We start from the raw sequence: 26862 nt of genomic DNA, 5'->3' as shown, positions 1-26862 counted from the left end.
GTCTATTGCCCATCGTGGAGAAGAGTAATGTGTGACTCACGAGATGCTGGCTGAGGCTGTACGCTGCTGTATGCCACACGCAACAGGTGACCAATTCCGAAAATATATATTTTTACACATTCGAAGAGTGTCATTGTTTATGAAAATCGCAATAATGACGATCATCGATATATTCGGGAGATGCACAACAAACAAAGAGCCAGAAACGAGTCCATCGTCCAGGCTGTCTTAGCGTTGCATAGCGTGCTTCCATCCGGTTCTGAAGACGAATCCCCGGCAGCACGGTGCCGACCTGCAAAGGATGGGGACATATGGCGCCTTGCGGAAGACTGAGAATTCGGAAGTCAGAGACAAGTCAGCGAGATACGAACAACATACATGAGCACGATTTCGTGGGTCATCGAAGAAACCTCGGGGTAGCCTATGGGCATCCTGGCGTCGCTGAACTAGACGTCGTGTAGCATCAGCCTACAATCCATATGTTTTCAATCAAATGAGTTCGCTGTATGAACATGTTACGTACATCAAGTAACGGCTTGGAGAGTGCGTTTAGTCAAAGAGAACTAAAATGAGAAACCTTCGGCTCACCTTTGGATATGACAGCAGGTTGTCGAGGCCGGCTTCTTTTACAATCGCAAAAACATCCCATGTGTATAAGTTGTAGTCGTCACAGCCAGTGACTAGTAGCTTTCCGCAGCCGAAAACGATACACACCTCAGCGGGCGTGGGTGCTGGAGGGTCGAACTGACGGGCTGGAAATTGTCGAGGTTCCACAATCGCACTGCCGAGTCATGCGTTGCGCTTACGAGGATACGGTCATTCAGAGATAGTGCAATGGCATCAACATAGTCAGTGTGCTCATGCAGCACTGCGCCCTGCTGCCAGGTGGTAGTATTCCATGTCCTAATGGATCGATCAAATGATCCTGAAATAAGTGTTTTTCCGTCCGCAGTCCAAGCAAAGCAGAGCACTATATCTCTGTGTCCTTTGAGACTCGTCACCAGCTCGCCTGTCTTCGCATCCCAAATTTTGACTGAGGGGTCTCCAGCAGTTGCAATCAGGGTCGTGTCTGGCGAGTAGACAACTGCACACACATGTTCGTACCCGGTCTTGATCGGTTCGAGGATGGTCTCTCCATTCTCCATTCTCCATTCTCCATTCTCCACGTTCCACTGTCTTGCCGTCCCATCGGAAGATCCAGACACCACTCACTCGCCATCCCGGCTCCAGCAAACATGCAACACCTTTTCTGTGTGCCTCGTCCATTTAGCGATGACCTTGCCGGTGTCTGTGTCCCACAACCTCACAGCACCGTCTCCACTCCCACTAGCCACTTTCTTCCCGTCCGGAGACAACGCTATCGTGGTCATTACAGTTTCTCCGTCCCGCCAGTCGTTCCCTATCTGTTCCCCGCTCTCCAAGTTCCATACTCGGAGCGAGCAGTCGTTCGAACAAGTGATGATTCGCTGTCCACCTGGGAGGTGTAAGATGCCCAAGACCAAGTCAGTGTGACCCCCAAATATTTGGCGGGGTGTTATCGATGATGCGCCCTGCGTCCTTGTGATCGGGGAAGACATATGTACCCCAGAAATTCAACTAGCGAGCAAAGTGCAGTTTCAACTAAATTTATCCACAATCAAAATCCATGATATCACTTACGAGGAGGTGTTCGTCAGCCCGACCCAACACGCAGACACAAGAGCGATGAGCGTTTCCGCCAATCCAGAGTTTTATCCGTTCGAGTTTTTTTACGTGGTAGGTACGTTTTACATGCGTGATGCTCGCGTTTACTTCACTGCTTGCAGCATAGGCTGTGCAGCTGAAGCGCTCAAGCTCATTTGTCCTCTCAGAGTCGGCATCTGTTTCCCGTACAATTGGCCCTTGATAACGTTCCCTGTATGTTGTTTGTTAACGCGAGAATCAACAACAATATGTTTGAGGACTCAGGAGATGACATCGATGAAGACGAAGATACTCGGACTCGCTGCAGAAACAACGATGTAAGGCTGCCAAGCAAACAACTTGCAACGCAGTCGGCATTTCCCGCCCGGGACTATTCAAGTGACTTGACTCGATCGAATTGATTCCAGAGCCTAAAAAGTAATTATAACCTGCAGGACTGATCACACTTATCTGTTGCAACAATTCTACGACTTCTCGCGTACCCTCGCCCACTCAGGCGTTGTATCATATCTGTATATTCGCGAGGAATATCGTACAACTCAAACATGGCGAATACCATAGAGTTGGCCCAGGTGTGTTGTTGATCATTCGTTCTGTTCGACTACCCCGGCTAACAAGGCGGATGATCACAGACGGGCAAACGAGATCAGCTAATAGAGCTGGAGAAGAAATATCAAAAGAAATGGCAGGAGGAATGCCTGTTCGAAGTTAATGCTCCATCACCCGATGAGCTGAAGGGCTTGTCACCTGCTGAAGTGCGGGAGAGATACCCCAAGTGGTTTGGCAACTTCCCTTACCCGTACATGAACGGCTCTTTGCATCTGGGACACGCGTTCACCATCTCCAAAATCGAATTTGCTGCTGGATATCAGAGACTGTTGGGCAAGCGTGTTTTGTTCCCTCATGGTTTGCATGCGACTGGCATGCCGATCAAGGCGAGTACTCCTAAACATCTGAGTGTTTCCGATCTGATTTCTTTTGTGTACAGGCGGCCGCTGACAAAATCATTCGCGAGATGGAGATGTTCGGCCAAGATTTCGAACGATTTGATGAAGAGGCACAAGAGGACAAACCTACAAAAGTGGCACCAAACGGCCCAGCTGCACCTACAGCGGCGGTCGGGAAAGCCACCAAGGGCAAAATTGCTGCCAAATCCACGGGACTGACGTACCAGTTCCAGATCATGTTGTCAATCGGCGTCCCGCGCACAGAAGTCAAGAAGTTCGCCGATCCCCATCACTGGCTGGAACACTTTCCACCAATTTGCATGGTGTGCAGACTGATCTCCATTTCATTTGTTACCTTTCTCAATTGTATGCTACAGGAGGACAACAACGCCATGGGAAATCGCATTGATTGGAGACGTTCGTTTGTGACGACCGACTTGAACCCTTACTACGATTCCTTCGTTCGATGGCAAATGAACAAGTTGCATGCACTGGGAAAAGTGAAATTCGGGGAACGCTACACCATCTACAGCCCCAAAGACGGACAACCATGTATGGACCATGATCGGTCCGATGGTGAAGGTGTCAATCCCCAAGAGTACACTGGCGTAAAGATGGAGGTCGTACAATGGAGTCCAGCTGCGAAGGCCATCGAAGGCCAAGTCGGTGGGCGGAAAGTATTTTTGGTGGCTGCTACGTTACGTCCCGAGACCATGTTAGTTTTCTTATTTTCATCTCCACATAATTTATTAGTTCGTCCACAGGTATGGCCAAACCAATTGCTTCGTCGGGACCTCCATAAAATATGGTGTCTTTGCGATCAACGACACGGATGCATTTGTGTGCACGTATCGTGCAGCACGTAACATGGCTTTCCAAGGTCTGTCACCTGAACGCGGCCAGACTCAACAGCTGCTGGAGATAGACGGGGCGGCCCTGGTCGGCACAAAGATTAAAGCGCCATTCGGACTGGTTCCCGAGGTGTACGTACTACCCATGGACAATGTTTTGGCCACGAAGGTCAGTCTTTATAGCTTCGTAGTAGACCGTTTTGACATCCTCTTAGGGTACCGGTGTCGTCACATCTGTGCCTTCAGATTCCCCGGATGACTTTGCAACCCTCACCGATCTGCGCAAGAAGCCCGAATTCTACAAGATCGATCGCGAATGGGTATCCATTGATCCGATCCCCGTATTAACGACTCCGACCTATGGCGAGCTGACTGCGCCCCGCTTGGTCGAGAAACTGAAGATTCAGTCACAGAAGGATGTCAAGCAGCTGGCGGAGGCGAAGGAGATCGCGTACAAGGAGGGCTTCTACAGTGGATCGATGTTAGTGGGCGAGTTCAAGGGTCTGTCCGTTCAAGAGGCGAAGCCCAAAGTGCGCGCAAGCATGATCGAACAAGGATTGGCTTTCGCATATGCCGAGCCAGAGAACTTGGTCATCTCGCGCAGCGCGGATGAGTGCGTCGTTGCTCTGATGGACCAGTGGTACATGGACTATGGAGAACCTGAGTGGAGATCCCAAGCCGAAATGTTCGTAGTTCCTTTGTGTTCCTTTTCTTGGGCTAACCCAAGGTTGGGTTCAGGTTGCTGGCGAAGATGGAGACATGGACGGTCGAGACTCGGAACTTGTTTGAAGCGACCTTGGCATGGCTGAACCAGTGGGCGTGTGCTCGGACCTACGGCCTGGGATCCAAGCTTCCTTGGGATCCGCAATTTATGGTTGAAAGTTTGAGTGACTCGACTATCTACATGGCATACTATACTGTTGCACATTTATTGCACGGTAGGTGTCGCGATCGGTTGTCAACATCTCACTTATCATATTTATCTAGGCGGCGACATCTTCGGTCGGACACCTGGTCCTTTGGGCGTCACCGTCGATCAGATGACGGATGAAGCCTGGGAATACATCTTTTGCAACGGACCATGGCCAAATCCGGAGCCGTTCCCGAAGGAAAAAGCTGACGCACTGAAGCACGAATTTAACTACTTCTACCCTTTCGACATGCGTTCCTCCGGCAAAGACTTGGTCCAGAACAACTTGACGTTTTTGCTATACAACCACGCGGCAATCTTCCCTGAAGACAAGTGGCCCCTGGGCATCCGCACGAACGGGCATTTGATGCTAAATGGCAAGAAGATGTCGAAGAGCACGGGCAACTCACTGACGCTGAAGGAGGGTGTGCAGAAGTTCGGCGCTGATGCGATGCGATTGTCGTTGGCGGATGCTGGTGATGGCGTAGAGGATGCCAACTTTGACGAGAAGACTGCCAACGCAAATATCCTGCGCTTGCATACGTTGATGACCTGGTGTGAGGTATGCGAATTTTGCTCTCCGCGAGACGCCGTACTAACCACACCTTTAGGAAATGTTCAAGGATGAGTCCAACCTGCGTACTGGCCCCAAGAACTCCTACCATGACCGTGTATTCGAGGAGGAGATTGTCGACCTGATAAACATCACCAAAAGTCATTATGAGGCGTGAGTTCTCCTCGACCATAACTCTTTATCATGTCTCAGTTGTATGCGTTAGGACCGCTTTCAAGGACGCTCTGAAGTTTGGTTTCTACGAGTTGCAGAGCGCCCGTGACTGGTACCGAGAAGTGACCGCCGACATCGGGATGCATGCAGACTTGGTGAAATACTGGATCCGTGTTGCCACCCTGATGATCACGCCTTTCGCTCCTCACTTCGCGGAGCATGTCTGGACGGAGCTGTTGAAGGAGCCTCGTTCCATCCAGTTGGCTTCGTGGCCAGACCCAGGGCGCACCGCGGACAGGGCGATCATCGAGACAGGGGTTTACATGCGTGGAACGCTGAAGACGATCCGTGACGCGGAGATCGCGTTGTTGAAAAGGATGCAGAAAGGCAAGAAAGGCAAGGGCGGGGAAGCTGCAGTGTTTGACCCCAAGAAACCCAAGGCCGTCCGGATTTATGTGGCGACCAAGTTCCCCGAGTGGCAGGAGACGTGCGTGCAGGCTGTCAAGGACTCGTACTCGACATCGGACGATAAGGTAGACGACGCAAAAGTGCGAGATATCCTAACGGAGAAAGCGTTGATCAAGGACAAGCACGCTATGCCGTTCATCCAGGCATTTAAGGTAATGGCATTTTAATGCCACTACAGTCTGCACTTGCTCATCTTATCTCAAATCCAGAAACGAATGACCGAGATTGGTGCCAATGCTGCATTCCGGAGAACCTTGTTGTTCTCCGAGTCCGAGATCTTGAGGGAGTTGATGCCGTATTTAAAGAAGTCTTTGGGCTTGGAAGACGTGGAAGTCTTCTCTGTCGAGGAGGCGTTGCAAAGAGAAGGCCCTGGTTTCACGCGCACTATTATAGAGTCCTCTGAACCTGGAAGCCCTGCATTCGAGTACCGCAACGTATAGTCCATTCGTGCCCATTTATTCCAGGGATACTATCATTGCACCCTACAGATTGTATTTTATTTACGGTTCTAACAGCGTAATCAATGAGGTTTATTTGCTCTTAGTCATTGTGCGACGTGGAACGTATGTTTCATGACCGACCGTGCACGTTGCTTCCTAGAAGTGCGCATTTTACATCACAATAAATCGATGCACATGTGGGCGTAACAACGGGGCATTCGTTGATCAACCTGAATAGAATACATCCGCTGTAAATCATCAAGCAAAGTGTATGCCCTCGTCATGGAATGCGGATAATAGTCTGTCAAGACCATGAGAAAACACATAGGACACAAAAGAAAGTCCACTTACTTTAGAAGATCGTCAAGGTTCATCTTGGCTGCCCGTTGTTCTGAGTAGCCTGATGAGCTGAGAACTTCTTCTACTTTAGTTTTCATGTTGGTGTCATCGTCGATCATCTGATTTGTGGAAATTTCAAGCCCCCATTTTCACTGCACAAAAGTAGGCCTTACCTTATTTTGTGTCGAGCACCACGTTCTCCAGTTTTGTTCCAGCATCTCAATGACACCTTTTGCCATGAACGTGGCGTGCACCATTTTATTTCGTCTCGCAAAGATGATTCTACCCAGCCCATCAAATTCTTCGAACTTGATAGGGGGAGGTGGATCAAGAGGTACCAGTCGAACCACTGACGATTCGACCTGCGGTGCCGGCCGGAAGTTATTTTTTCCGACATGCATCACCAGATCCACCTTCGAATAGAGCTGTACATTCGCGGATAGCCGTGACCAGAGCTCTGTTCCGGGTCGAGCAACAAGCCGCATGGCAAATTCTTTTTGGAACATGAGGATTGCGACGCGAAAGATGGGTCGGTGAGATAGAAGGCGGAAGACGAGGGGTGATGATATTTGATAGGGCGTGTTGGATATGCATACGTCGAAATATGGGAGATCGGCTTTTACAAAGTCTCCGATAATTATGTCGAGTTTTCGTTGTTCTGGTCTTTCAACAAGTGGCCTGTCAGCAGATGATATTAAGACACCCAAAGGTACACGCACTTCCCCTGGACTCGCTTCGTCAGCTCAGCTGCCATCCGTGGGTCCATCTCAACAGCGGTGACATTTTTGGCTTTTTCAAGAATCCTGACAGTAAGGTTACCTGTACCAGGACCAACTTCGAGGACTTTATCCGTGGGGCGAAGGTTCGCCTATATGTCACGGTTATCATCTGAGTTTCATTCAGCACATATGGCCTAAGCCGAACCTTATCCACGATACTGATGTAGAATAAGCCTGAGTGATATGCTGCGAGAGATGCAAGCGTACGTTTGAGCAATCTGCGGATTCTTCAAGATATGTTGTCCAAATCTTTCTGTATTGAATATTGGGTTGCGGACGCCGGCTGACGTCCCTTCATTTGCGCTGTGGTTTTTGGATGAAGATGATGCAGCGGCTGATTTTATTGATGCCTTATGAGTGCGCGAGAAACGCTCTGACGTCGCACGAGGCATTTTGGATTGTCACGGTTGTTGGAGATGGCTTGGAAAATACAGTAACAAAGTGCCTGCAGGTAGAAGTCAAAACACGTGACCTATAAGCCCTTTCATTGAATGGAAAGGGCCATCTGACTCTTGGAGGTCGACGGCCCAAGTCGCCAGTTTAACCACTAGGTCCACGATCGAGTTGAATCAAGAACACCATGTTCAAAAAACCTTTAGGAAATTTAAAAACTTCGGGTGCGTGATGTCTGCTGTTCACTGACATCCTGACTAACCATTGGCTCACAAGCGCCCCTGCGCAGCTCTGACAGGCGCAAGCTCAAACAACGCGTTATTCAAACTTTTTCTCTTGATCCAGATGTCGGTGAGGACCTTGTACCGGAAGGTTTGATGTCCGCGAAGTTCAACACACATATCGATGATCCCGGTGTAAGCGGATCTCATTACCGCCTTTCTCCTGATCACATATTGATAAGACATACGGAATGCTTCACAATGACACGAAACTTAGGTGGCATATCTGGGACCTGGCGGAGACCCATTGTGGTTCACGCTTGGGAGAGGCAGCGAGGACCTGATTCCGACTGGTGAGTTGTGCCTCCTATGAGTCTGTCATCCATAGCTCAGATGCCATAGTATATACCCTGTGGAAGAAGCCTGATCTTCTGCCGTTTTTGTCCACACCATCTGCAGTGATTCCTGTTCTCGTGGGTGGTGCTGATCTCATGATTCCTGGAGGTGTGTTGCCACTTGTCAATTACCACACGTTCTCCTCGCTCAGTAGACCCTTCAAGTTGTACGATACGCACCATCACTTAAAGCTTCACATCTTGTGAGCATTACAGAGCATGCTCGCGATTCGACGCGCATTGGCCCGCCACTTGCTGTTGGGCGCATGGCAGTTGATAGTGAAATCTTATCTGAGGTTGGCGCGAAGGGAAAGGCGGTGTTTGTCCTGCATGCTTGGAAAGATCATCTATTTGATATGGGACACAAGGGTAGTCCACCGGACCCATGGGAGATGAGCCAGTCAGTGGCAACCGAACAACTGGCCATAGAAGACGATGATGATGCAGAGAATGATCCATCGAAAGAACCATCAGTTGATGCGCTAGGCTCTCACTTGGAACAAACGCAGTTGTATGATCCTGCTCCAGCCACAGAATTGGGGAAAGAAGGTGCGTCAAACCACAGTAAATGTGCCTTCAATCCCTTAGTCCTGGCAGACATTTCAAGTATTCTGCATGATGCCCTTCTTCAGGCAATAAAAACGAGCCTATCAAGCAGTACCCAGACCTCTTCGCTCCCTATGTCCGCTAGCACGTTTTACTCGACTTACATTCTACCCTCGCGACCTGCGCAATCACCATCACAACCAACTATATCTACACCCATCGATATTAAGCATTCCTCCCACAAGTCCCTTGCGTATTTTCTCAAATCAGCAGAGAAACAAGGCCTCTTGAAACTTAAAGAGATCAAATCTGAGCTGATGGTATTTTCCGTGGCCTCAGCACATGCAGATGTTGTCGCACACAGACCATATCTATCTCTCAAGGAAGTGTCTCTCAGGAACGAGAAGCGTGGACAACGAGAAGAAGAAGAGCGCACACGAGTCAGAGAGCTTGAAGTGACGGAACTTTGGAAACCCCATCAACAATCGTTGAAATTCTTTGATGATGCTGGATTTGAGTAGGGATCTACGCCATTCCTGGTTCATGATCAAACGCTAACCCGCCCTGTAGTACATCAACCCTATACACCTACGCAGATATAAAGACTGTCATCGACAGATTCGTCACCGATCGCCAATTGGTGAACGCACACGACCAATCGTATATCAACGTTGGCGCAGACGAGCTTCTGCAGACCACCATCTGGAAGTCTGACAATCCAGCCGATATGGAGTTCTTCAAACGCGAGAAGGTGATCGAGCGCCTAGCAGATAAGATGCAGAATTGGTACAAGATACGTGCGGTCGGCAGGGATCCTGTGCTCAAGTGCGACTGGTCTCTTCTCATGTGCGTTGGATGTTAATCACCAGATGCAGGAAGGGCCAGCTCAAACCAATATCGGTGGTGGTTAAGATCAGACAAGGTCGTAAAGCCTGCACACTCATCACTGGCTTCGAGCCATTTTTCTTGGAGGCAGTTAATCTTGCGGAGGAGCTGAAGACGATATGCGCTTCTTCAACTTCAGGTGAGGAGAATCACTGCGTGATGTGTAGTGTGACTGACACGGGCTTTTCAGCTTCACCTGCATCAGGAAAGTCATCAGGCATGGAAGTACTCGTGCAAGGCAAGCAGATCAAAGCGGTCACAGAATTTTTTGCCTCGCGAGGCGTGCCGAAGCGATGGGTGGTGACAGAGGGTGGGGGAAAGAAATAGATGGAGTACAGGCACAGGGTGAGTCTGATGGTTAGGTTGGGAGTTATTCTTCAACACGAAGGCGTGTATATGTTACGATCGATGGTGAGATAAATATAAAACTAAATACTTTACTCTACGCATCTTGCAGTCTCCATGCTGCATCCTTTGGCTTGGAACTCTTGTTTTGCCTGCTTTCTGTGTTCCCTTCCCTTCCATGGAGGCGTACCCGCACAAGGCTTGCCGGTGTCATTTGCCAAAAGCCATGTTTTTATTGCCGGTAACCAAGTCCTCTATATAGTGATGTTTCAAAGAGGTACACAACCCAGCTAGGCATTATCTCAGGGTGAAAAGTTTAAAGCGGTTGGAGAGACCGGCCGCAGTGTCACGAACGCGTCATGTAACGCGTGACACCGTGATCGAGCGCTAATGATCAATGAACACCGTGACGGGCGGTTTCTTTCAAGACTTATTTTACCACTTAAACTTCGTGGTCTTTGTGGCACTCAATCACTGATCCTCTCCATCAGGCTATCAGGTATTTTGAGCTTGTCTATAATGCCAGGTCCATGCAACTCGAAAAAGCGCAAGAAACTTGTGAAGAAGAACAAGCCTAAGAGCACATTAGCTGTACAAGCTACGGCTCCTCCGGAACCTCCTCCCCCTGATCACGAACTCGAGCCACCTCCAAGCGACATTTCCTGTCCCGTCTATGAGCCCCCACCTAAAATACCTACTCCGCATGTCCAGGACTTCCATGTGGAAGTACTCCCTATCATCCATGATCCCGGAAACGGTCCGCGAGTTCGCGACATCCGGGGGTTCCTATCTTCATTCTTTGCCCAGCCTCCCTCACTAGATGACCCTTTATGTGCAGAGTTTTCACAGGAGGAAGTCCTCCAGATGCTCTGCACCGCGCTGCCGAAGGAAACTGCTATAGTGAGTGAGTGAGTGCACTGTGGTGTGGCTAGCGAGCTCACAAAGTAATTCCCGCAGATCCTATGGTATAATAAGAGCCGTGCTACTAGTCGCATATGTCCATCATGCCGACGTCTTTATCGTCTTGGTGATATTCTACCGGACTTAACTGAGGATGGCAAAAAACACACCGGCGAATCTCGTTCACCTCTACTTGCCCGGGAACAGGAGATATCGGGTCTTTGTATGTCCTCGCGTTTAAAATATGACCGAAACGGGCCTGACTGGTGTAGGTTCTCCCGTCTGCTTCATCCTTGCATCGTTCGAGTACCCAGGTGCAATTAAAACGACTTGGGGCCGAACAGCAGATGAAATAGATGACTTTACATGGGACCTTCTCAATGGTCCTGGGGATGGACAGGGCGACAAGGAACTCGGTCTCTTACTCAAAATGGCGCGATTGCCTGACCTTGGCCTGGGACAGCTCTGTCTACCTGACATTGACTTCGATGTGGAGCCTGAGGATCGAATCTACAGCGAGCAAAATTATGAGCGTGACAAGTTTTCTTATTAGCTATTTATTTGTTTCCGAAGGTGAGTAACGAGCTTGGGAAGACCTGATGGACGCTAAGTTATTGTCTTCAGTGTTGTTGTGTTGTTGTCGTGCATATCATATTCACATCGTTCATGCTACTGGATCACGGGCCTGCGTACTATTTATGTGTGTCAAGACTCAACGTCATTAAACTACTTTAATGGTCAATACTGGCCAATGGATGGGCGTCGCTAAAGAGACCATTTGGTGTGTAAGATAATAATGCAGGACCGTTATATCGTGGGTTTGTTGAATGATGTGGTTATGTCAGCAAGAGTCCGTGCCCTATTCCCACGGTTGTTAGGTGGCTGGCCTTATACAAGGCTCCCACCCGCCAAAGGCCTCCTCAGCCAAACCTTTGCCTGTATAACTGTACTGTGGTCCTCACCCGCCAAAATCAAACCCTGCAAAACTCACCGTAGTATACACCAAAGGTCAGTCACATCTTTTTTTATATTTTATATTATCTTCCATCCTCTTCATGGATGCCCTACGGTATTCACCATCGCTCTCTACGTCGTTTTTCCGTCGTTGAGCTGGTGCAGAACTAAAGACGGGCGCCGGCCGTATTTGTTTGGCCACCGACGCGTTGACGCGCACCGCGTCTCCCTGTGTCGCACTCGATTTCCTCAATATCTCTCATGTCAACGACGTGTTGAATCGATCACTCATGCGTTTTCCACGCTCTAGATGCCCAAAGAAGCTACGAAAACCAAGGTTCGTCTCCTATGCATTTACTTTAACCTCAATTCCACTCCTCTCCCTATGCATCATACATCTTCCATTATTTTTGTGTTGTTCAACTTTCATTACGTTATTTGGTTGTCTTTATCAGCCATGATGCTGATTCAGTCAACAGCGCAAGGCTGCAAGCAAATCGGAGGGAGGAAAGGCCACTAAAGCCAAGGCTACCAAGGCCAAGGGCGGTCCTAAACGTGCGCTCTCCGCGTACATGTTCTTCAGTCAAGATTGGAGGGAGAGAATCAAGACTGAGAACCCAGATGCTGGTTTCGGTAGGCCTGCGGTGTTTTTTTTTCCAACTCTTCTTGATTTCTGATCCCCATTATAGGCGAGGTCGGCAAACTACTAGGTGCCAAGTGGAAAGAGCTTGATGAGGAGGACAAGCAGGTTCGTTCAAGCCAATCTGACCAAACTGTTGTCGGTCCTGACATAACTTAACAGCCTTATATCGAGTTGGCCGCCAAGGATAAGACAAGGGCAGAGGAGGAGAAGGCATCAATGGCTACAGTATGTATACGTTTGTTCCCTCTGTCATGACACACATTGATCATATCTTCGCAGACCAAATCTGCAGCAAAGGAGAAAAGCGACGGGGAAGAACCAGCTGATGAAGAGGAAGATTAATTCCACGTCCCCCTGTCTCTTTGTACATACGAAGGCACTCCCGCTTTCTTCTAACATAATCGTCATAAGCAGTTTTGATGTCGTTGAGTATATTAACTTCCTATGCGAGACATGCGACACTTGTAACGCACCCCCACGTCCCTCCTATTGTTTGCCTTCTCTTTCATTCGTGTTGCTGTTCATGTCGTGTGTTTTGTTACACATTTATGTTCTGCATGTTGTCCCTCGCTACCCCAGAAAAGATTGTGTTTTTGTACGATCAATCTTGGAGTGTTCGAACTTCTGAACTTGTGAATCTGATCCACAATGGAGGATTGCAAGTGCCACACCCACTGTGAGTTGTGACTGAATGCACGTGATTGTGTCACAAATAATCATGTGATGCATAATAGAACGACGCGCCCAAAATCGGTGTTCTCCTTTTCTCTCACCAACACCACGTCCAACGACTTTTGATTGGGTCTGCTGAAGATGCCCCCGCGAATTCAGAAAGTGAAAACCCCTGCGTATGGGCAGAGTAAGTCTGTGTTTCTTGGGACTAGTTCGTGAGGTGACCATAAGCAGGCAAGCTCGAATCAGTCCCCGTACCCCTAGGTCCGCGTAATCCACATGAAAGTAGGACTGACGATCTCATACTGATTTTTCCCCCCCGTACAGAGCCTGATTCGGATCCGGAATTTAACCCTGGAACCTTCGTCTATGAGACTAAGAAACGTGGGAAGCGCAAAGCAACTCCTACTGTAGATGCGTCTTCATCTTCCCCCCGAAAGTCACGCAAGAGACGAAGCGACGTCCTCGGCGATTTCGAGTCGTCGCCCAGAATCCGTGAGCTTTTTTTGCACTGATAAATACGTGTTGTACAACATGAGGATGATTTTAGGGAGGTGTCGGCCAATGGACCCAGAAGCGTCTCGACAGCATAATCCATTGAAACAATACTTTGGTTTGTCGAGCGACTTGCGTGATGGGTAGTGCTGAAGCTTACTGTGAACAGATGATGACCTTGGACTGCAGTCTGCGTCTGATGATGACGAAGTAAATGAAGAATATCCAGAAGTAGGCGACTCAGCAGAAGAGCATGAGTCTGAACCTGAGCAACCAATATTGCTCAGGACCATAACTGCATTTATTAAATCGAAGGAGGGTACTCCTATTACACAGCCACGTCACTCGCAAACTCCGGTTGATGATGATTCTGTCACTGGTAAGTCTATCTTAGACGCATTTATTACGACTGCAAACATGCACGCTTTGTTTCAGAACCTGAGTCGGAGCCCGAAGTTGCTCCAGTTTCGATGAAGCGGAAGTCACCTGCATCAGACCAGATTATGCCAGCTTCTAAGCGGATAAAGGCGCCTTATCCAGATGGTACGCTTCAACTTTTGATGACACAAAACAGCCATAATGACGCTCATTACAGACGAATCTGAAACCGAACCCGAGTCGGACGTGGAAGTACCTGTGGCTTCAAAAGTTTTACGTCCCAATGCTGGAAAGCTGCCAGAATCCGACTCTGAGACGGAGCCCGAGGACGAAGACGAAACAGAGACGTACCCTAATCTAGTAAAGTATAATTCAGTACCCCGATCTTCAGTTACTGACAGAGATACAGAGTTTTCATCCAAGACCCGGTTTCCCGCTTGCTCCCGGTCAGAGTCCTCTCGGACCTCTGATACTGGACAAAGACGAGGGTGTTACGGTGCCCGCGTCGATCAATACCTATCTGCGAGAATATCAGAGGGAAGGTGTCAGTTTTTTCTGGGATCTGTATAAGCAAGGACGTGGCGGTTTGCTGGGTGATGATATGGGTCTTGTTAGTCCAAACACGTTCTTCTGTTGTTCTCAACTGATCCTCCACGCGCATAGGGTAAAACGATCCAAGTGATATCATTTCTCTCCGCAATCATGAAGAAACACGGGGACGAACGCGATGTCGATAGGCGTCGAAATAATGTGTCGAATCTTCAGGATGGACCGGAGTGGAGAAAACGTCGCCGCTTGCCACCAGCGAACAAGACATGGCCTACATGCCTCATCATCGCCCCTACATCCGTTGTGCCAAACTGGGAGCGTGAGTTTCAGACGGTGAGTGCTAACTATCAACATAACGCCACGACGGTCTCACTGCTGTCTCGCCTCAGTGGGGTTATTTTGAAGTCGGGTCCTACACAGGTTCGAAGAAAGAGCGAGATGAGGTCTTGACTGACTTCAAAATGGGGAGGCTCGATGTTGGTACGTCCATGAGCGCATCTCTTCTGTCCAGTTTACATCTTGCTAAACAGTGCTCACTACGTTTGACCTTGCCCGACGAGACATTGCGCAATTGGACGACCTCCCTTGGTCTGCTGTCTTCGTCGACGAGGCGCATAGAGTAAAGAATCCAAAGTCGAAGATCACCTTGGCATATAATCAATTTGCATGTCTTCGCCGCTTTGGTCTGACAGGTAAGACTGCTCTACTCTGTTGGAGGACTATCTGACGCAACGGGGAATTTAGGCACAACCATTCAAAACAGCTACATGGAAGCATGGACGATACTTGACTGGACCAACCCTGGCCGGCTGGGAACAAGCAAACAATGGAAAGGTTACGTTGTGAAGCCATTGACGATAGGTCAATCTACGAGCGCGACGGAAGAGGAGAGAACAAAGGCTTTGGTGAGGGCGGATGTTATATCCCGCGGCCAATACTGATGTCCAGTAGACGGTTGCTATTACAGTCAGAGACAAAGTACTACCCCAGTTCTTCAAAAGGAGGTATGGTTAGCGTGCTTTCTGTAGATGCTTCCTAACGCATTCCGCCAGGACAAAGGATATCATTAAGCACCAAGTACGACCCATCAACCTGGTACACGATCTTATGTGCTGATATAATGATTAGTTACCCACAAAAACTGACGAAGTGGTCTTTTGTCCGCTTACGCCTATGCAGGTTGCCGTGTACAAACGCATCCTGAACATGAATCCCGTGCAGAATCTCGTCAGAAAAGACGAAAATTGTGATTGCGGATCTGGTGCAAAGTTGGTTCTCCTTTTCATCTCCTGAGCATGCTGAGAATCGCTTTTTGTACAGACGCAAGGAATGTTGTCACCTCATCGAGAAGGGAGGTGTCCTCAAGTACATGTCAATACTCATTAAGATCTCGAATCATTTGGCTTTAATCCTTCCAGGTATGGTTTGAGGCTCCCGTTATCAAACAAATGCTAATACATATTAGCCCCGAATGATAGCCCGGAGCAAGTACGTGCTGGTTACTATTGATCTATATGATGCATAACAGTCTTCTAGACTCTACGGAATCGGGAGCTCGCTGAAGTAGCCTTCCCAGACGAACCTATACCGAAATATGGAACAGCCATGCTACTGCCTCAGTACTGCGGGAAGTGGGTTGTAAGTCATCGCTTCAATCAACTTTCTCTTCTGCACTGCACACTGCCCCGACAGGTACTTGATACCCTACTAAGAGAATGGAGAAAAGACTCCACGAGCAAGGTCCTTATATTCACTAAATCTGTCAAGCTGCTAGATATGTTGGAGTTTCATCTAAACACCAACAGTATGTACGAGACTTATTCCGCATGTCGTGTCCTAATAAGTCAGCAGGTTATGGCTATCTCAAACTGGATGGATCCACGAAGCAGAGTGACAGTAAGAGACAATCCCTCTTTTTGTCGTTGTTGCTAAGACGCGTTTCAGGGATGCCTATGATAGATAGATTTCACAGTGACTCTGACATCTTTATATTTCTCATATCTACTCTTGCCGGAGGAACTGGTCTTAACTTGACTGGTGCAAACAAGGTGGTCATTTTCGGTGAGTTCAAACATCCTGCTTTACTCGTGCAGACTCAAAGATGAATGTTATGTTTATGTAGATCCTAACTGGAGTATGGGTTTCCGTTATTTCTGTTTGACATCGACTCATGTCTGCCGTAGATCCCGCCCACGATCTGCAAGCTATGGACAGAGCATATCGCTTCGGGCAGACACGCGACGTTTTTGTTTACCGCCTGCTCGGAGCCGGCTCAATCGAAGAGTTGATTTACGCGAGACAGTTATACAAGCAACAACAGATGGCCATTGCGTATCAGGCAAGCGTGCAGACGAGGTATTTCAGAAGGACCAAGATTCAAGCGATTTAATGTGAACTTTTCTCCCTAGATATTTTTCCGGCGTTCAAGGGGACACTTCTAGGCAAGGAGAATTGTTTGGTATCAAGAATATTTTCAAGTTACATGAGGATACCCTGGCGACAAAGATGGCTGTACGTTGATATGTTTTGAGCAGAACACGTTGATGCAAACCTGCCGCAGATCGAGAAAGCAACGATCATGGAACTAGACTGGGCTCTTGCTCATCTGAACTCAAAGTCGAGGAAGGCAGCAAAGTCTAAGGCCGAAGGCTGGGTATATGAGGCTGATACTAAGAGTGGAAAGGAAGAAGTAAGTATTCTGTCTACTTCTTCCATGCAATCTAATCATGGGTCAGGCCGACTTGCGAGGGCTGGGCGCTCTTCTTTTTGATGATGGTTGGTTTCAGCCGTCGCTAGTTTGAGATAAGGCTAACTCTCGCGGTTTTAAAGAACCCCCGGAGGTTGCAGACGACAATGACATCCACAAGACACTCAGCGCAATAGGCGTTAAGTACAGCCATCGCAATGACGATGTGCTATTACCAAGTCGTATAGAAGAAGAACGCTCCCGAAATGCACTCAAGGTTAACTTTCCTTGTATTCTCCAACATGCTTATTGAGCAAATATAATGGTAGGAGGCGAGGAGGAAAAGAGCAGCCGCCAGTAAACTCAAGTCAGAGCGAGACACTCCTCAGCAATCCAAAACACCTGAACCACAATGGCCGCCGCAACGGAAACATCATAAACCACCTCTATCTCCGCAATCAAAGTGGGTTCTAAAACAAGTGGTTGAGGTGTTGGAACTTATTTCTGACATAGGTTGACCTCACGTCAAATGGCACTGATCGAACTAGGCATGATCAACAGCCCAGCCGATCTGCCTGTTTTCGCGCAGTCTTTGTGAGTAAACGTTGCCACAGTCGCAGATACCTCGGCTAATCTACTGCTAGTGCTCGTAAGTCAAGTGAGGAGCAGAACGAGATACTTACAAGGCTCGACAAATATGTCCGCGCACATTCTTGAATTTCCTGGCAACATACTGGCCTGCGAAAGCAACTATAATTTTCTTGAACTGCCACATACGCGTCGGAATATCTGAATCACCTACGAACAGACTGCGTAGTGTTACCAACCGGTTGTTATATATATATACTGGTGTTGTCCACGAACTCGACAATCAGTGCAACATACCAGTAGAACGACACTCTTTAGAGAATAGAAGCATCCTGTGGCCGAGGTTGCGCAGTGCCGATTTTGAACAAGTCGTAATCAGCAAATCGAAATCCGGAACTGTCGATGATCCCGTAACCAAACCCGACGAAAATGCATTCATGGCAGAGTATCTAAAATATTCGAAGACCGGTTTGCGCGTAGGTACGATGGGTGCTGGTGCATTGTGTAGTTGGTGCTCGGGGTCGGGTTCAGGTAGTTGGTGGAAAATGAAAGAAAGGAGGCTGGAAAAGGTGTTACACTCCGCCAACCATGGTCCTACACTAGGACGTGATGGTCGTTTGGAAGAAGCGTTTGTTACTGTACGAGCCTAGTGCGAGGAATACGACGCCGGGCCCTATGTAGCTATCTTCTAAATCGTCGAGCGGTAATTTGAGCATGGCACGGCGGTCATCCGCTTGACGGAGTACTTGGACCAAACGAGCTTAACTCTAGATCCGCCCTGCTGGTAGCACCCGATAATATTGTTGATCGTCGGCCTGGGTTGACGCTCAGAAAGCGTTGGACGAGGTCCCTTGCGCAATCAGTAGTGAAGCACAAGGGTGTGCAAACTTATGCAAAGCGGTCGGATGAGGTACACGGTATCATACGTAACGGTGTCGTTTGAGCCAGCATGCGAGCTTGCGAGTAGATGGCTCAAACAAGTGCTTACTAAGCGAGAGAGCGTCCTAAATAGAGACGCGCGCGTGTATGCGCGTCTTATCTTCTTTCCTTTCCTACGCTCACTCGCTCTTCATTCTTATTTGAGGATTCGTACGCATACATCCACTTATTCGATGTTATACTTATTCTTATACCTTACGATGACCGAAACAACGAATCCTGCCCTAGCGGGGGCTGCAGGAAAGGACACGAACACATTTAACTGCGATAGTGACAGATGCCTGTCGGATGGTGAGATGGATAGTTTCGCTAGCGTCATGGCCCGTAACAGCTTGAGGTTCGTCGGACGCGAGGTGCGCGTCGCGGAAAATCTTCTCTGCAAGGAAAGAAACGCGTTGCGTGCCAGACGTCGGGCAGATCCCGACTGGATCGAGTGCATTATCGATGATGAGGAACTTCTTGATGAAGACGCTTCTCCTCCTTCCACTCCACGTAGAGAATGTTCCCCTACTACTACACCTTGCGGGAACGATAGATTACTCAGGGCTGCTGATATACTTAATGGTCTCACACCGATTTCCAAGAAGATTCTTCTCTCCCTTTCTGGAGCTTCGTCCGTTGTACCTACCGTTGCAGAACCTTTGTCTTCTATGGGTACCACCCCTGACGTCCCCGTTTTTACCTTAGCAAATACCATACGTACAACCACTACATCTTCCGCGTTCGAGATTCCCCGTCCTCTGATCAATTTGGCGAAGGCCAAAATCCACGTGCCACTTACCCTGCTCACCACAGCCGCGCTTCGCAGGATCCACGCCGATCCCTCCTGCGTGAAGATGAAGAAGGGTTTAGTATTGGACGATCCGAAGCTTTGCGTTATGGACACATCGTCCAGATTCCCCGTCGAGACGAGCCTCCTGGTGGGAAGCTTTTACGAAGCCTCCGCTAACTTCCTGAAGCTACTAGCCAAGGTGGCTGATGACGACGTCGTTACCATTTTCACTCAACACCGGAACTTTTGCGTCGAATGGGATGACTTCAACGATCAGTACGACGCCATTTTGAACTTTGACATCGAAATACACAGGAAGTTCTTCAACACACAGACTTTCCCAGACTCGGTCGCATATGCGGTTCGCTGGAATGAGATCCGGATTGACATGAAGCTCGCTCGTTCCTCTCTACACCACCACCAGGATGGTGGAAACAACCGCTTCGCACCGTACCCTCTGAGAAAGCCAGAATCTACTGTGTCTTCGAGTGCTAATACAGACGGGAAGTCCTTTCGCAGGGGCAAAGGAGAGCGACCTACCGACCAACTCCTTTGCATCGTCTGTGGTCGGAAAGGACACAAGTCCAGTAATTGCACGCACACACACACTGTCAAGGGCGACTCACCAATCTGCATGTGGCTCGACGGGAAGGTCGTCCTCAAATCCACTATGGCAGCCGTTTGTATCTCCTTCAACCTCAGCGGATGTCCTTCCCCAAGACACAATTCAGACGTCCTGCACATCTGCTCCCTGTGCAGTAGCAAGTCCCACTCCGCCACTTCGAAGTCCTGTTGAGGACATATGTGGTCGCATCATCACTCTGTACAACACCAGCGTATACGGTTCCTTCTTGGAGAGGTTTAATCTCACGGATTGGTACCCTAATCTTGTTTTTAATTTGGAGCACGGTTTTCCCATTGGCGACATGGCACCTCTCACGCACACCTATACACCTGATAATCACAAATCTGCGTTGGAGCACCCCGAAATCCTACACGCTTACTGCACTGACGAAGTCAACCTCGGGCGCATGTCTGGCCCTTTTTCAATGGACGAGGTCCATCGCATTCTTGGAGGGCACTTTGTATCTTCCCCACTGGGCTTGGTTGAGAAGTCTGGCGAACCTGGGAAGTTCAGGATCGTTCGGGACCTATCATATCATAATGCAGACAGGTACACAGTGAACGACAGCTTGGACTCTGACGACTTCCCAACCGAATGGGGAACCGCAGCCCAAGTGGCAGATATTATGAGTTTTTCATTTCTTGATCACATACACCTCCACCTTTCCCTCGCACTCCCACATACACACGAGGGTGTGTCTTTTATCACCTGCTAGGGCAGGTGTTACGCGCTAGGGTGCTTGCACATTGGTGCATCCCTTAAGGGGTTAGTCTACACATGAGGGTGTGCGCACGAGGGCGCTAGGCTGCACGAGGGTGCAGGCAAGTCTTTTTGCTTGAAGTGCTCGTCGAGAGCGTCGAAGCTTATCGTTCGCATGCAAGTGGCCACAGCACCACTAGGGACACAAGCTGCAACATTGGATATTGAGGCTGCATATAGAACCGTGCCCGTGTGGCCCCCGCACAAGCAATTCCTCGTTGTCTCTGTAGACGGTCGCTTTTTTATAGATCACATTTTTCCGTTCAGCTTGACGACAGGCCAGGGGGGTTCAAGGCCATGTTGCTGACGCCACGGTCGACATCCTTCACAATCTGGACTTAGGCTTATTCAAGAAGTGGGTGGACTGACCACACCATCTTTCGCTTCGCGCTCGGCGGAGGCGAGTTGTTACCCGACGGCTCTACTACCCCATTTCACTACGCCCACGGTCTCGAGGACATTTATTCCCATTCTAGGCTACTGGGCGTCCCGTGGCACCCTACGAAGTGGCACGACTTCTCTGAGGTTTTCACTTACCTCGGATTCTTATGGGACCTCATCGACCACACCGTGGACCTGCCTACTGAGAAGCGGCAGAAGTACCTTCGGAAGATAGTCGAGTTGCTTGTCTTACTAGAAGGTCGTGCTCGCATCTCGGGCAAGGATGCCATGAGTATAAACGGCACTCTGTCCCACGTGGCTTTCGTCATCCCTCACGGTCGTGCATACCTGTCTAACCTTTCAACCTTCATTTGCGAGTTTCCCTCGAAGCACGCGCGTTTACGTCCTCCCCCGTCTGTTATTTCAGATCTTACTAAGTCCAGGCCTGAGCATAGGGTTCACTAAATGCGTCGCACGCGAAATGACACAGACGAAACATACGTGTGCTTGTGTCATTTCGCGTGTATGACCCACTGTTAGATTCGATCACTGCAAATAAGCGTGCATCACGCACAAAACGATGCTTGACGCTAGCACGTGACTACGGTCGTTTTGTGCTCCTTCCTTTATTTTTAGTTGAACGAAACCTCTAGTAAGCACGCGGCCGCCGAGTCGCCATGCTACAAAAAGTCACGAGGACTGGATCTGTGTGATAGTCTCTATAGACGGACCAATTCGCAAATAGAAGGGAGGCACTATTCGGTCCTAGGCCTCAGCACTCACCTCATTATTTCCCTTGTAGGGGTTCGGTGTGCACCCAAAGCTTGAGTTGCTGTTCTCTGCGTGCGTTCTCATTCTGATATCACTTGATTTTGCACTGATTGCGAAACCCTTTACAGTGAGATGGGGCAGTTGTTATGTTGCGCTAATAACATAGTGGACGATGTGGAGGAATCCAGAGAGGCCCTGCATCACTGTCCTCCTGGCCATTCTCGTCGATCATTGTGTCTCTACAACCTTGCCACCAGCCTTCACAACAGATCCCAACAGCTGGGCGTCCTGTCTGACCTCGATGAGGCCATTGAGCTGTATCGGGCTGCACTGCAGCTCTGTTCCCCCGATCATTCTTATCGATCACTATTTCTCAACAACCTTGCCACCGACCTTCTTGCCACCGGCCTTCACGACAGATTCGACCATCGGGGCGTCCTGTCTGACCTCGATGACACCATTGAGCTTCATCGGGGTGTACTGAAGCTCCGTCCCCCCGGTCATTCTACTCGATCCACGTCTCTCAACAGCCTTGCTCGCAGCCTTAGCACCAGATTCGAGCATCGGGGTGTCCATTCTGACCTTGATGAGGCCATCGAACTTCATCGGGCTGCACTGGATCTCCGTCCCCCCGGTCATTCTGCTCGATCCACGTCTCTAAACAACCTTGCGGGCAGCCTTCAAACCAGATTCAAACAGCGGGGCGTCCAGTCTGACCTTGATGAAGCCAGCGAGCTTTTTCGGGCTGCGCTGGAGCTCCGTCCCCTCGGTCATCCTGATCGCTCCACGTCTCTGAGCAACCTTGCCATGAGCCTTCAAACTAGATTCGAGCAGCGGGGCGTTCAGTCTGACCTCGATGAGGCCATTGAGCTACATCTGGCTGCCATCCAGCTTTGTCCCCCCGGTCATTCTGATCGATCACTGTCTCTCAACAACCTTGCCGTCAGTCTTCAATCCAGATTCGAGCATCGGGGCGTTCGGTCTGACCTTGATGAGGTCATTGAGCTGAATCGAACTGCACTGGAGCTCCGTCCCCCTGGTCATTTTGATCGATCACTATTTCTCAACAACCTTGCCACCAGCCTTCAATCCAGATTCGAGCATTGGGGCGTCCTGTCTGACCTCGATGAGGCCATTGAGCTCGATCGGGCTGCACTGGAGCTCTGCCCCCCTGGTCATTCTGATCGAGCACTATCTCTCAATAACCTTGCCATCAGCCTTCAATCCAGATTCAAGCACCGGGGCGTTCGGTCTGACCTTGATGAGGCCATTAAGCTGTATCGGGCTGCACTGGAGCTCTGTCCCACCGGTCATTCTGATCGATATCTGTCTCTCAACAATCTTGCCACCAGCCTTCAATCCAGATTCGAACATCTGGGTGTCCAGTCTAACCTTGATGAGGCTATTGAACTTAAGCGGGCTGCATTGGAGCTCTGTCCCCCCGGCCATTCCGATCGATCGGTGTCTCTCAACAACCTTGCCATCAGCCTTCAATCCAGATTCGAGCATCGGGGCGTTCGGTCTGACCTTGATGAGGTCATTGAGCTGAATCGAGCTGCACTGGAGCTCCGTCCCCCTGGTCATTCTTATCGATCACTGTCTCTCAACAATCTTGCCACCAGCCTTCAAACCAGATTCGAACACCAGCACGTCCAGTCTGACCTTGATGAGGCATTTCACCTGTATTTGCAACTTTCCCACCCATCACATGCAGCCTCTCGTATCGATCTTAATGCTGCCAAGTCATGGGCAATGTCCGCCGAGGAGCTGAACCATGACTCTGCGTTGATTGCCTATCAAACCGGATTGAAGTTCCTGGATCAGCATGTTGCTCTTTTGTCATCTTCTTCACGCCATTTCGATGTCGTCAGGGAGGCCACTTCTTCCTTTGCCACGGATGCTTTCTCTTGCAGTGTTCGTCATGGTGCGTTGATGACTGCTGTAGAACTAGTAGAGCAAGGTCGTGCAGTATTCTGGACCCAGTTGGCACGCTTCCGCACTCCACTCGATGAACTTTCCGGGGCAAGTGACACCGGCGCAACCTTGGCGGAAGAGTTCAAGCGACTGAGCTTCCGCATTCGTAACGCATTCGATCAGTCTACTAAAGACCAGACCCCGGAAATACGGCAACTGAGTATGCAATGGGATGATGTTGTCTCACGCATCCGCATGCTCCCTGACTTTTCTCGGTTTCTCCTGCCTCCATTGTTTTCTGGCCTCCAGAAGGCAGCTGAAGAAGGTCCAATCATCATCGTCAATGCTAGTCGGTACAGCTGTGATGCCTTGATTATATTCAGCTCCCGAGATCCCGTACACATTCCATTTGATATCACGCGGATCGAAGTCTTCGAGTTGTCCTCTGAGTTTCAATCCATCGCAGAGCAATTTGGATCTTCTGATCTTCAAGATGCGCTTGTCAGCATCCTCCGCAAGCTTTGGAATGATATTGTTGACCCTGTGGTCCAAGCTCTCCAGGAGTCAAATGTCCCCCCTGGCTCGCGTATCTGGTGGTGTCCCACCGCTGAGTTCACGCTGCTTCCTCTACATGCAGCAGGACCCTACGAGAAGAAGAGAGACAATTTGTCTCACATTTACATCTCCTCTTATACCCCAACTTTGGCGACTCTCATTCGTGCGAGACAGCAGGTTCCTCGAGATGCGTTCCCGCAACATTTTGTTGCCATTGGTCAAGCAAAACCGGATAGAGGGAAGGAACTCCAGTGTGTCTATCCCGAGCTAGACATCGTCGCTCAACACGTCACGCCCGTCGCGTCCTTCACATCGCTTGTGGATGACCATGCAACGGTACAGGGATCATTGGATGTATTGAACCGGAATGAATGGCTTCACCTGGCCTGTCACGGAATGCCAAATCGACGACGACCATTTGAGTCTTCCTTTTCGATGCGCGACGGGCCTTTAATGATCAAGGACATCATCCGATCTCACTGGCAGAATCCGGAGTTTGCATTCTTATCGGCCTGCCACACTACTGTAGGCGATAGGGCGAGCCACGATGAGTCAATCCATCTCGCTGCTGCAATGCAATTCTCCGGATTTCGCAGTGTGATTGGTTCTATGTGGTCTGTCGATGACAAGGTTGCACGGCAGATCGTGTCTGCTTTTTACGGCAACCTTTTTGATGCTTCAGGGAGATTGGACTGCACACGGGCTGCGGTAGCATTGCACAAGGCTATGAAGAAAATGCGACGCAACAAGATTCCACTGGAGCAGCAGATCGTGTTCATTCACATAGGTGTCTAGTATGAGACCCAATCGCCATATTATCGCATTTTTTGCAGGTAATCTACACCCAGTCGGGATCGTTCGACCGCTCTTTTTAATGGTCCAGGTGACGCATTCTGGGAAGTCGGACAGTATTTACCTCCCGAACACATGACATCGCCGTTCTCGACTGCATGTCAAGCTAAACGCTGCCATCGTCGAAGCCAGTGCACCATTGCTTCTAACATTCATGCAACTGGGTCTGACCGCCAAACCGCTCGCCTCAGTAGCATGACCGGTACTATATTTCGTATTCATCAGCGCTTCATGAAATGAATACAATTCAAGTATCCAACAAGTGCGATGATACAACATTAGCGTGACTCATTCAAGTATCTACAAGTGAAAGGAGCCTGTTGGCGTCTTGTATAGACACGGATCTGTCCTTTTCGGTGCTAAGCCCTTAGCCACGCTGCAACTGCTTTTGCGGTGACTTCCTGGTGAGTTTTTTCCACATCCACAACGTACTGCTGCCCATAGAAAGTCGGTGGCACGAGTTTGACCCGCGTCGGCGTGAACGAGATACACAGCTCGCTGAAAGAAACTCTTCTCGGTAAAATCCATGGGCTCACATATCCAGTTAGACTGTCACTGGCATACAGCTCAACCATTTTACAGTCAACGCCCTAGATGATAATCTCCAAGATGAAGAATTACAAGTGTTCACAGACACTATTTTACTTTTGTCATCGACGGCCCATCCGGGAGAGTATTTATGCACAATTCTCAATGACGGCACGGTCTCAGACGAGGTCCTCTAGCCGGCTGCGTGGTTGTTGGAGGTCGAAAAGGTCTTTGAACAAATTCTCTCGCTCGACGTGAAGCGACGATTCACCGAGCATAACCTCTTCATGGACCATGAGTGCAATGAAGAGATTGAGGACTCTGGCCTCGCGCTGCAGGGGTTCGCCCCAAGAAGCCAGGCATGGATCAGAGGCGTAGGGATGGCGGATCATCGAAGTGTATGTGGGTATGTACGCAGCTTGAAGTACATCCTTGCATGCTGTATGTCATGGTCAGTTTTGCACGTCGATTTCCAAGCAATTTGCAAACCACGCACCAATGTAGAAAGATGTATTAACCCACCGGAGTTGTGTGAAGAGTTGACGAAATGTCTTTCTTTCTCCCGCATCAATCCTAGGTGCTTGAAGTGGCAACGTCGTATACACGATCCTCAATAGTGGATGAGGAGGTAAGTCAGAGAGTTCAATAGATGCTTGATCGTCATGATATTCAGCAGGGAAGGAAGTAGTGTAAAGCCTGAATGTAATCGGGGATGACACATTCCAGCCATAATGTGTGGTTGCAATAGAATAAAGGCAAGTTGTAGCCGAGATGAGGGTTTGCAGGTGAAATCAAAGAAAGGGGCAAGCTGGAAAAGGTGTTACAGCGGACCCCCGGCTGGACGGGCATGAAGTACGCTCATGGACTTGATGTCGCGCACAAGTGACAAGAGATACGTCTCGGATCATGCATACTCGACACGTATCGCACGACTTTATTTCAGTGGGGTTCGGAGCGTCATACGGGTCGTAG

At 49.4% G+C, this 26862-nt stretch overlaps 9 protein-coding genes across 9 annotated transcripts; 7 read left to right on the top strand and 2 right to left on the bottom strand.

Moving 5' to 3' along the window:
* The first annotated feature begins 2054 nt into the window (after positions 1–2054).
* Positions 2055–6120, top strand: EDB91DRAFT_1207622 (uncharacterized protein). The gene is made up of 11 exons (XM_041320724.1): positions 2055–2255; positions 2316–2618; positions 2672–2953; positions 3008–3345; positions 3395–3650; positions 3697–4166; positions 4220–4419; positions 4469–4953; positions 5003–5118; positions 5171–5738; positions 5796–6120. Exons 1-11 carry the CDS (start codon positions 2229–2231, stop codon positions 6024–6026), a joined length of 3276 nt encoding a protein of 1091 aa, XP_041172448.1. The 5' UTR covers positions 2055–2228; the 3' UTR covers positions 6027–6120.
* Positions 6121–7621, bottom strand: EDB91DRAFT_1160400 (S-adenosyl-L-methionine-dependent methyltransferase). The gene is made up of 6 exons (XM_041319788.1): positions 7352–7621; positions 7290–7302; positions 7085–7233; positions 6539–7028; positions 6378–6484; positions 6121–6327 (listed from the first exon to the last, which is right to left on the bottom strand). Exons 1-6 carry the CDS (start codon positions 7534–7536, stop codon positions 6285–6287), a joined length of 987 nt encoding a protein of 328 aa, XP_041172447.1. The 5' UTR covers positions 7537–7621; the 3' UTR covers positions 6121–6284.
* On the top strand, positions 7622–10325 carry EDB91DRAFT_1160397 (uncharacterized protein). Its single transcript, XM_041319787.1, has 9 exons — positions 7622–7761; positions 7814–7953; positions 8036–8111; positions 8161–8262; positions 8319–8702; positions 8751–9216; positions 9270–9524; positions 9575–9723; positions 9775–10325. The coding sequence occupies exons 1-9, from the start codon at positions 7725–7727 to the stop codon at positions 9909–9911; spliced, it is 1746 nt and encodes a 581-aa protein (XP_041172446.1). The 5' UTR covers positions 7622–7724; the 3' UTR covers positions 9912–10325.
* Positions 10326–10448: 123 nt separating this feature from the next.
* Positions 10449–11382, top strand: EDB91DRAFT_1060230 (uncharacterized protein; the record flags this gene model as incomplete). The annotated part of the gene is made up of 3 exons (XM_041314322.1): positions 10449–10829; positions 10887–11052; positions 11102–11382. The coding sequence occupies 3 exons, from the start codon at positions 10449–10451 to the stop codon at positions 11380–11382; spliced, it is 828 nt and encodes a 275-aa protein (XP_041172445.1).
* A 147-nt stretch (positions 11383–11529) lies between these two features.
* Positions 11530–12347, top strand: EDB91DRAFT_840780 (uncharacterized protein). The gene is made up of 2 exons (XM_041328582.1): positions 11530–12120; positions 12263–12347. Exon 1 carries the CDS (start codon positions 11626–11628, stop codon positions 12091–12093), a length of 468 nt encoding a protein of 155 aa, XP_041172444.1. The 5' UTR covers positions 11530–11625; the 3' UTR covers positions 12094–12120; positions 12263–12347.
* Positions 12332–12681, top strand: EDB91DRAFT_1060258 (high mobility group box domain-containing protein; the record flags this gene model as incomplete). Its single annotated transcript, XM_041314325.1, has 3 exons — positions 12332–12416; positions 12473–12531; positions 12586–12681. Coding segments are annotated over 3 exons (240 nt in total), but the record flags the coding sequence as incomplete, so codon positions are not given.
* Positions 12682–14673: 1992 nt separating this feature from the next.
* Positions 14674–17923, top strand: EDB91DRAFT_1060276 (P-loop containing nucleoside triphosphate hydrolase protein; the record flags this gene model as incomplete). Its single annotated transcript, XM_041314328.1, has 22 exons — positions 14674–14853; positions 14910–15000; positions 15051–15212; positions 15265–15425; positions 15472–15524; positions 15573–15597; positions 15649–15788; positions 15841–15938; positions 15986–16008; positions 16057–16158; positions 16213–16324; positions 16372–16416; positions 16465–16581; positions 16643–16654; positions 16704–16875; positions 16929–17031; positions 17081–17209; positions 17256–17295; positions 17350–17483; positions 17536–17669; positions 17720–17800; positions 17851–17923. The coding sequence occupies 22 exons, from the start codon at positions 14674–14676 to the stop codon at positions 17921–17923; spliced, it is 2187 nt and encodes a 728-aa protein (XP_041172442.1).
* Positions 17924–22022: 4099 nt separating this feature from the next.
* Positions 22023–25614, top strand: EDB91DRAFT_1228145 (TPR-like protein). The gene is made up of 2 exons (XM_041321014.1): positions 22023–22113; positions 22170–25614. Exon 2 carries the CDS (start codon positions 22174–22176, stop codon positions 25303–25305), a length of 3132 nt encoding a protein of 1043 aa, XP_041172441.1. The 5' UTR covers positions 22023–22113; positions 22170–22173; the 3' UTR covers positions 25306–25614.
* Positions 25615–25848: 234 nt separating this feature from the next.
* Positions 25849–26570, bottom strand: EDB91DRAFT_1312893 (uncharacterized protein; the record flags this gene model as incomplete). The annotated part of the gene is made up of 2 exons (XM_041325131.1): positions 25849–26329; positions 26387–26570. Coding segments are annotated over 2 exons (444 nt in total), but the record flags the coding sequence as incomplete, so codon positions are not given.
* Positions 26571–26862: the final 292 nt, after the last annotated feature.

The sequence above is a fragment of the Suillus paluster genome, assembly GCF_016628075.1.
Source record: "Suillus paluster strain FC165 chromosome Unknown EDB91scaffold_81, whole genome shotgun sequence".
NCBI lineage: Eukaryota > Fungi > Basidiomycota > Agaricomycetes > Boletales > Suillaceae > Suillus > Suillus paluster.
Note: the sequence above shows the minus strand (reverse complement) of the source record. Positions and strands in the feature narration are given on the sequence as shown.

Bases quoted from the DNA above. Each gene is read 5' to 3' on its own strand.
- EDB91DRAFT_1207622 (XM_041320724.1), top strand. From the start codon at position 2,229: ATGGCGAATACCATAGAGTTGGCCCAG. The intron at 2,619-2,671 runs GCGAGTACTCCT...TTTTGTGTACAG, and splicing joins CGACTGGCATGCCGATCAAG to GCGGCCGCTGACAAAATCAT. The intron at 2,954-3,007 runs GTGTGCAGACTG...TGTATGCTACAG, and splicing joins ACTTTCCACCAATTTGCATG to GAGGACAACAACGCCATGGG.
- EDB91DRAFT_1160400 (XM_041319788.1), bottom strand. From the start codon at position 7,536: ATGCCTCGTGCGACGTCAGAGCGTTTCTCGCGCACTCATAAGGCATCA. The intron at 7,029-7,084 runs GTGCGTGTACCT...ACTTGTTGAAAG, and splicing joins ACGAAGCGAGTCCAGGGGAA to ACCAGAACAACGAAAACTCG. The intron at 6,328-6,377 runs GTAAGTGGACTT...TGGTCTTGACAG, and splicing joins AACCTTGACGATCTTCTAAA to ACTATTATCCGCATTCCATG.
- EDB91DRAFT_840780 (XM_041328582.1), top strand. From the start codon at position 11,626: ATGCAGGACCGTTATATCGTGGGTTTGTTGAATGATGTGGTTATGTCA.
- EDB91DRAFT_1228145 (XM_041321014.1), top strand. From the start codon at position 22,174: ATGGGGCAGTTGTTATGTTGCGCTAATAACATAGTGGACGATGTGGAG.
- EDB91DRAFT_1160397 (XM_041319787.1), top strand. From the start codon at position 7,725: ATGTTCAAAAAACCTTTAGGAAATTTAAAAACTTCGG. The intron at 8,263-8,318 runs GTGTGTTGCCAC...AGACCCTTCAAG, and splicing joins TGATCTCATGATTCCTGGAG to TTGTACGATACGCACCATCA. The intron at 9,217-9,269 runs GTAGGGATCTAC...CCCGCCCTGTAG, and splicing joins TTTGATGATGCTGGATTTGA to TACATCAACCCTATACACCT.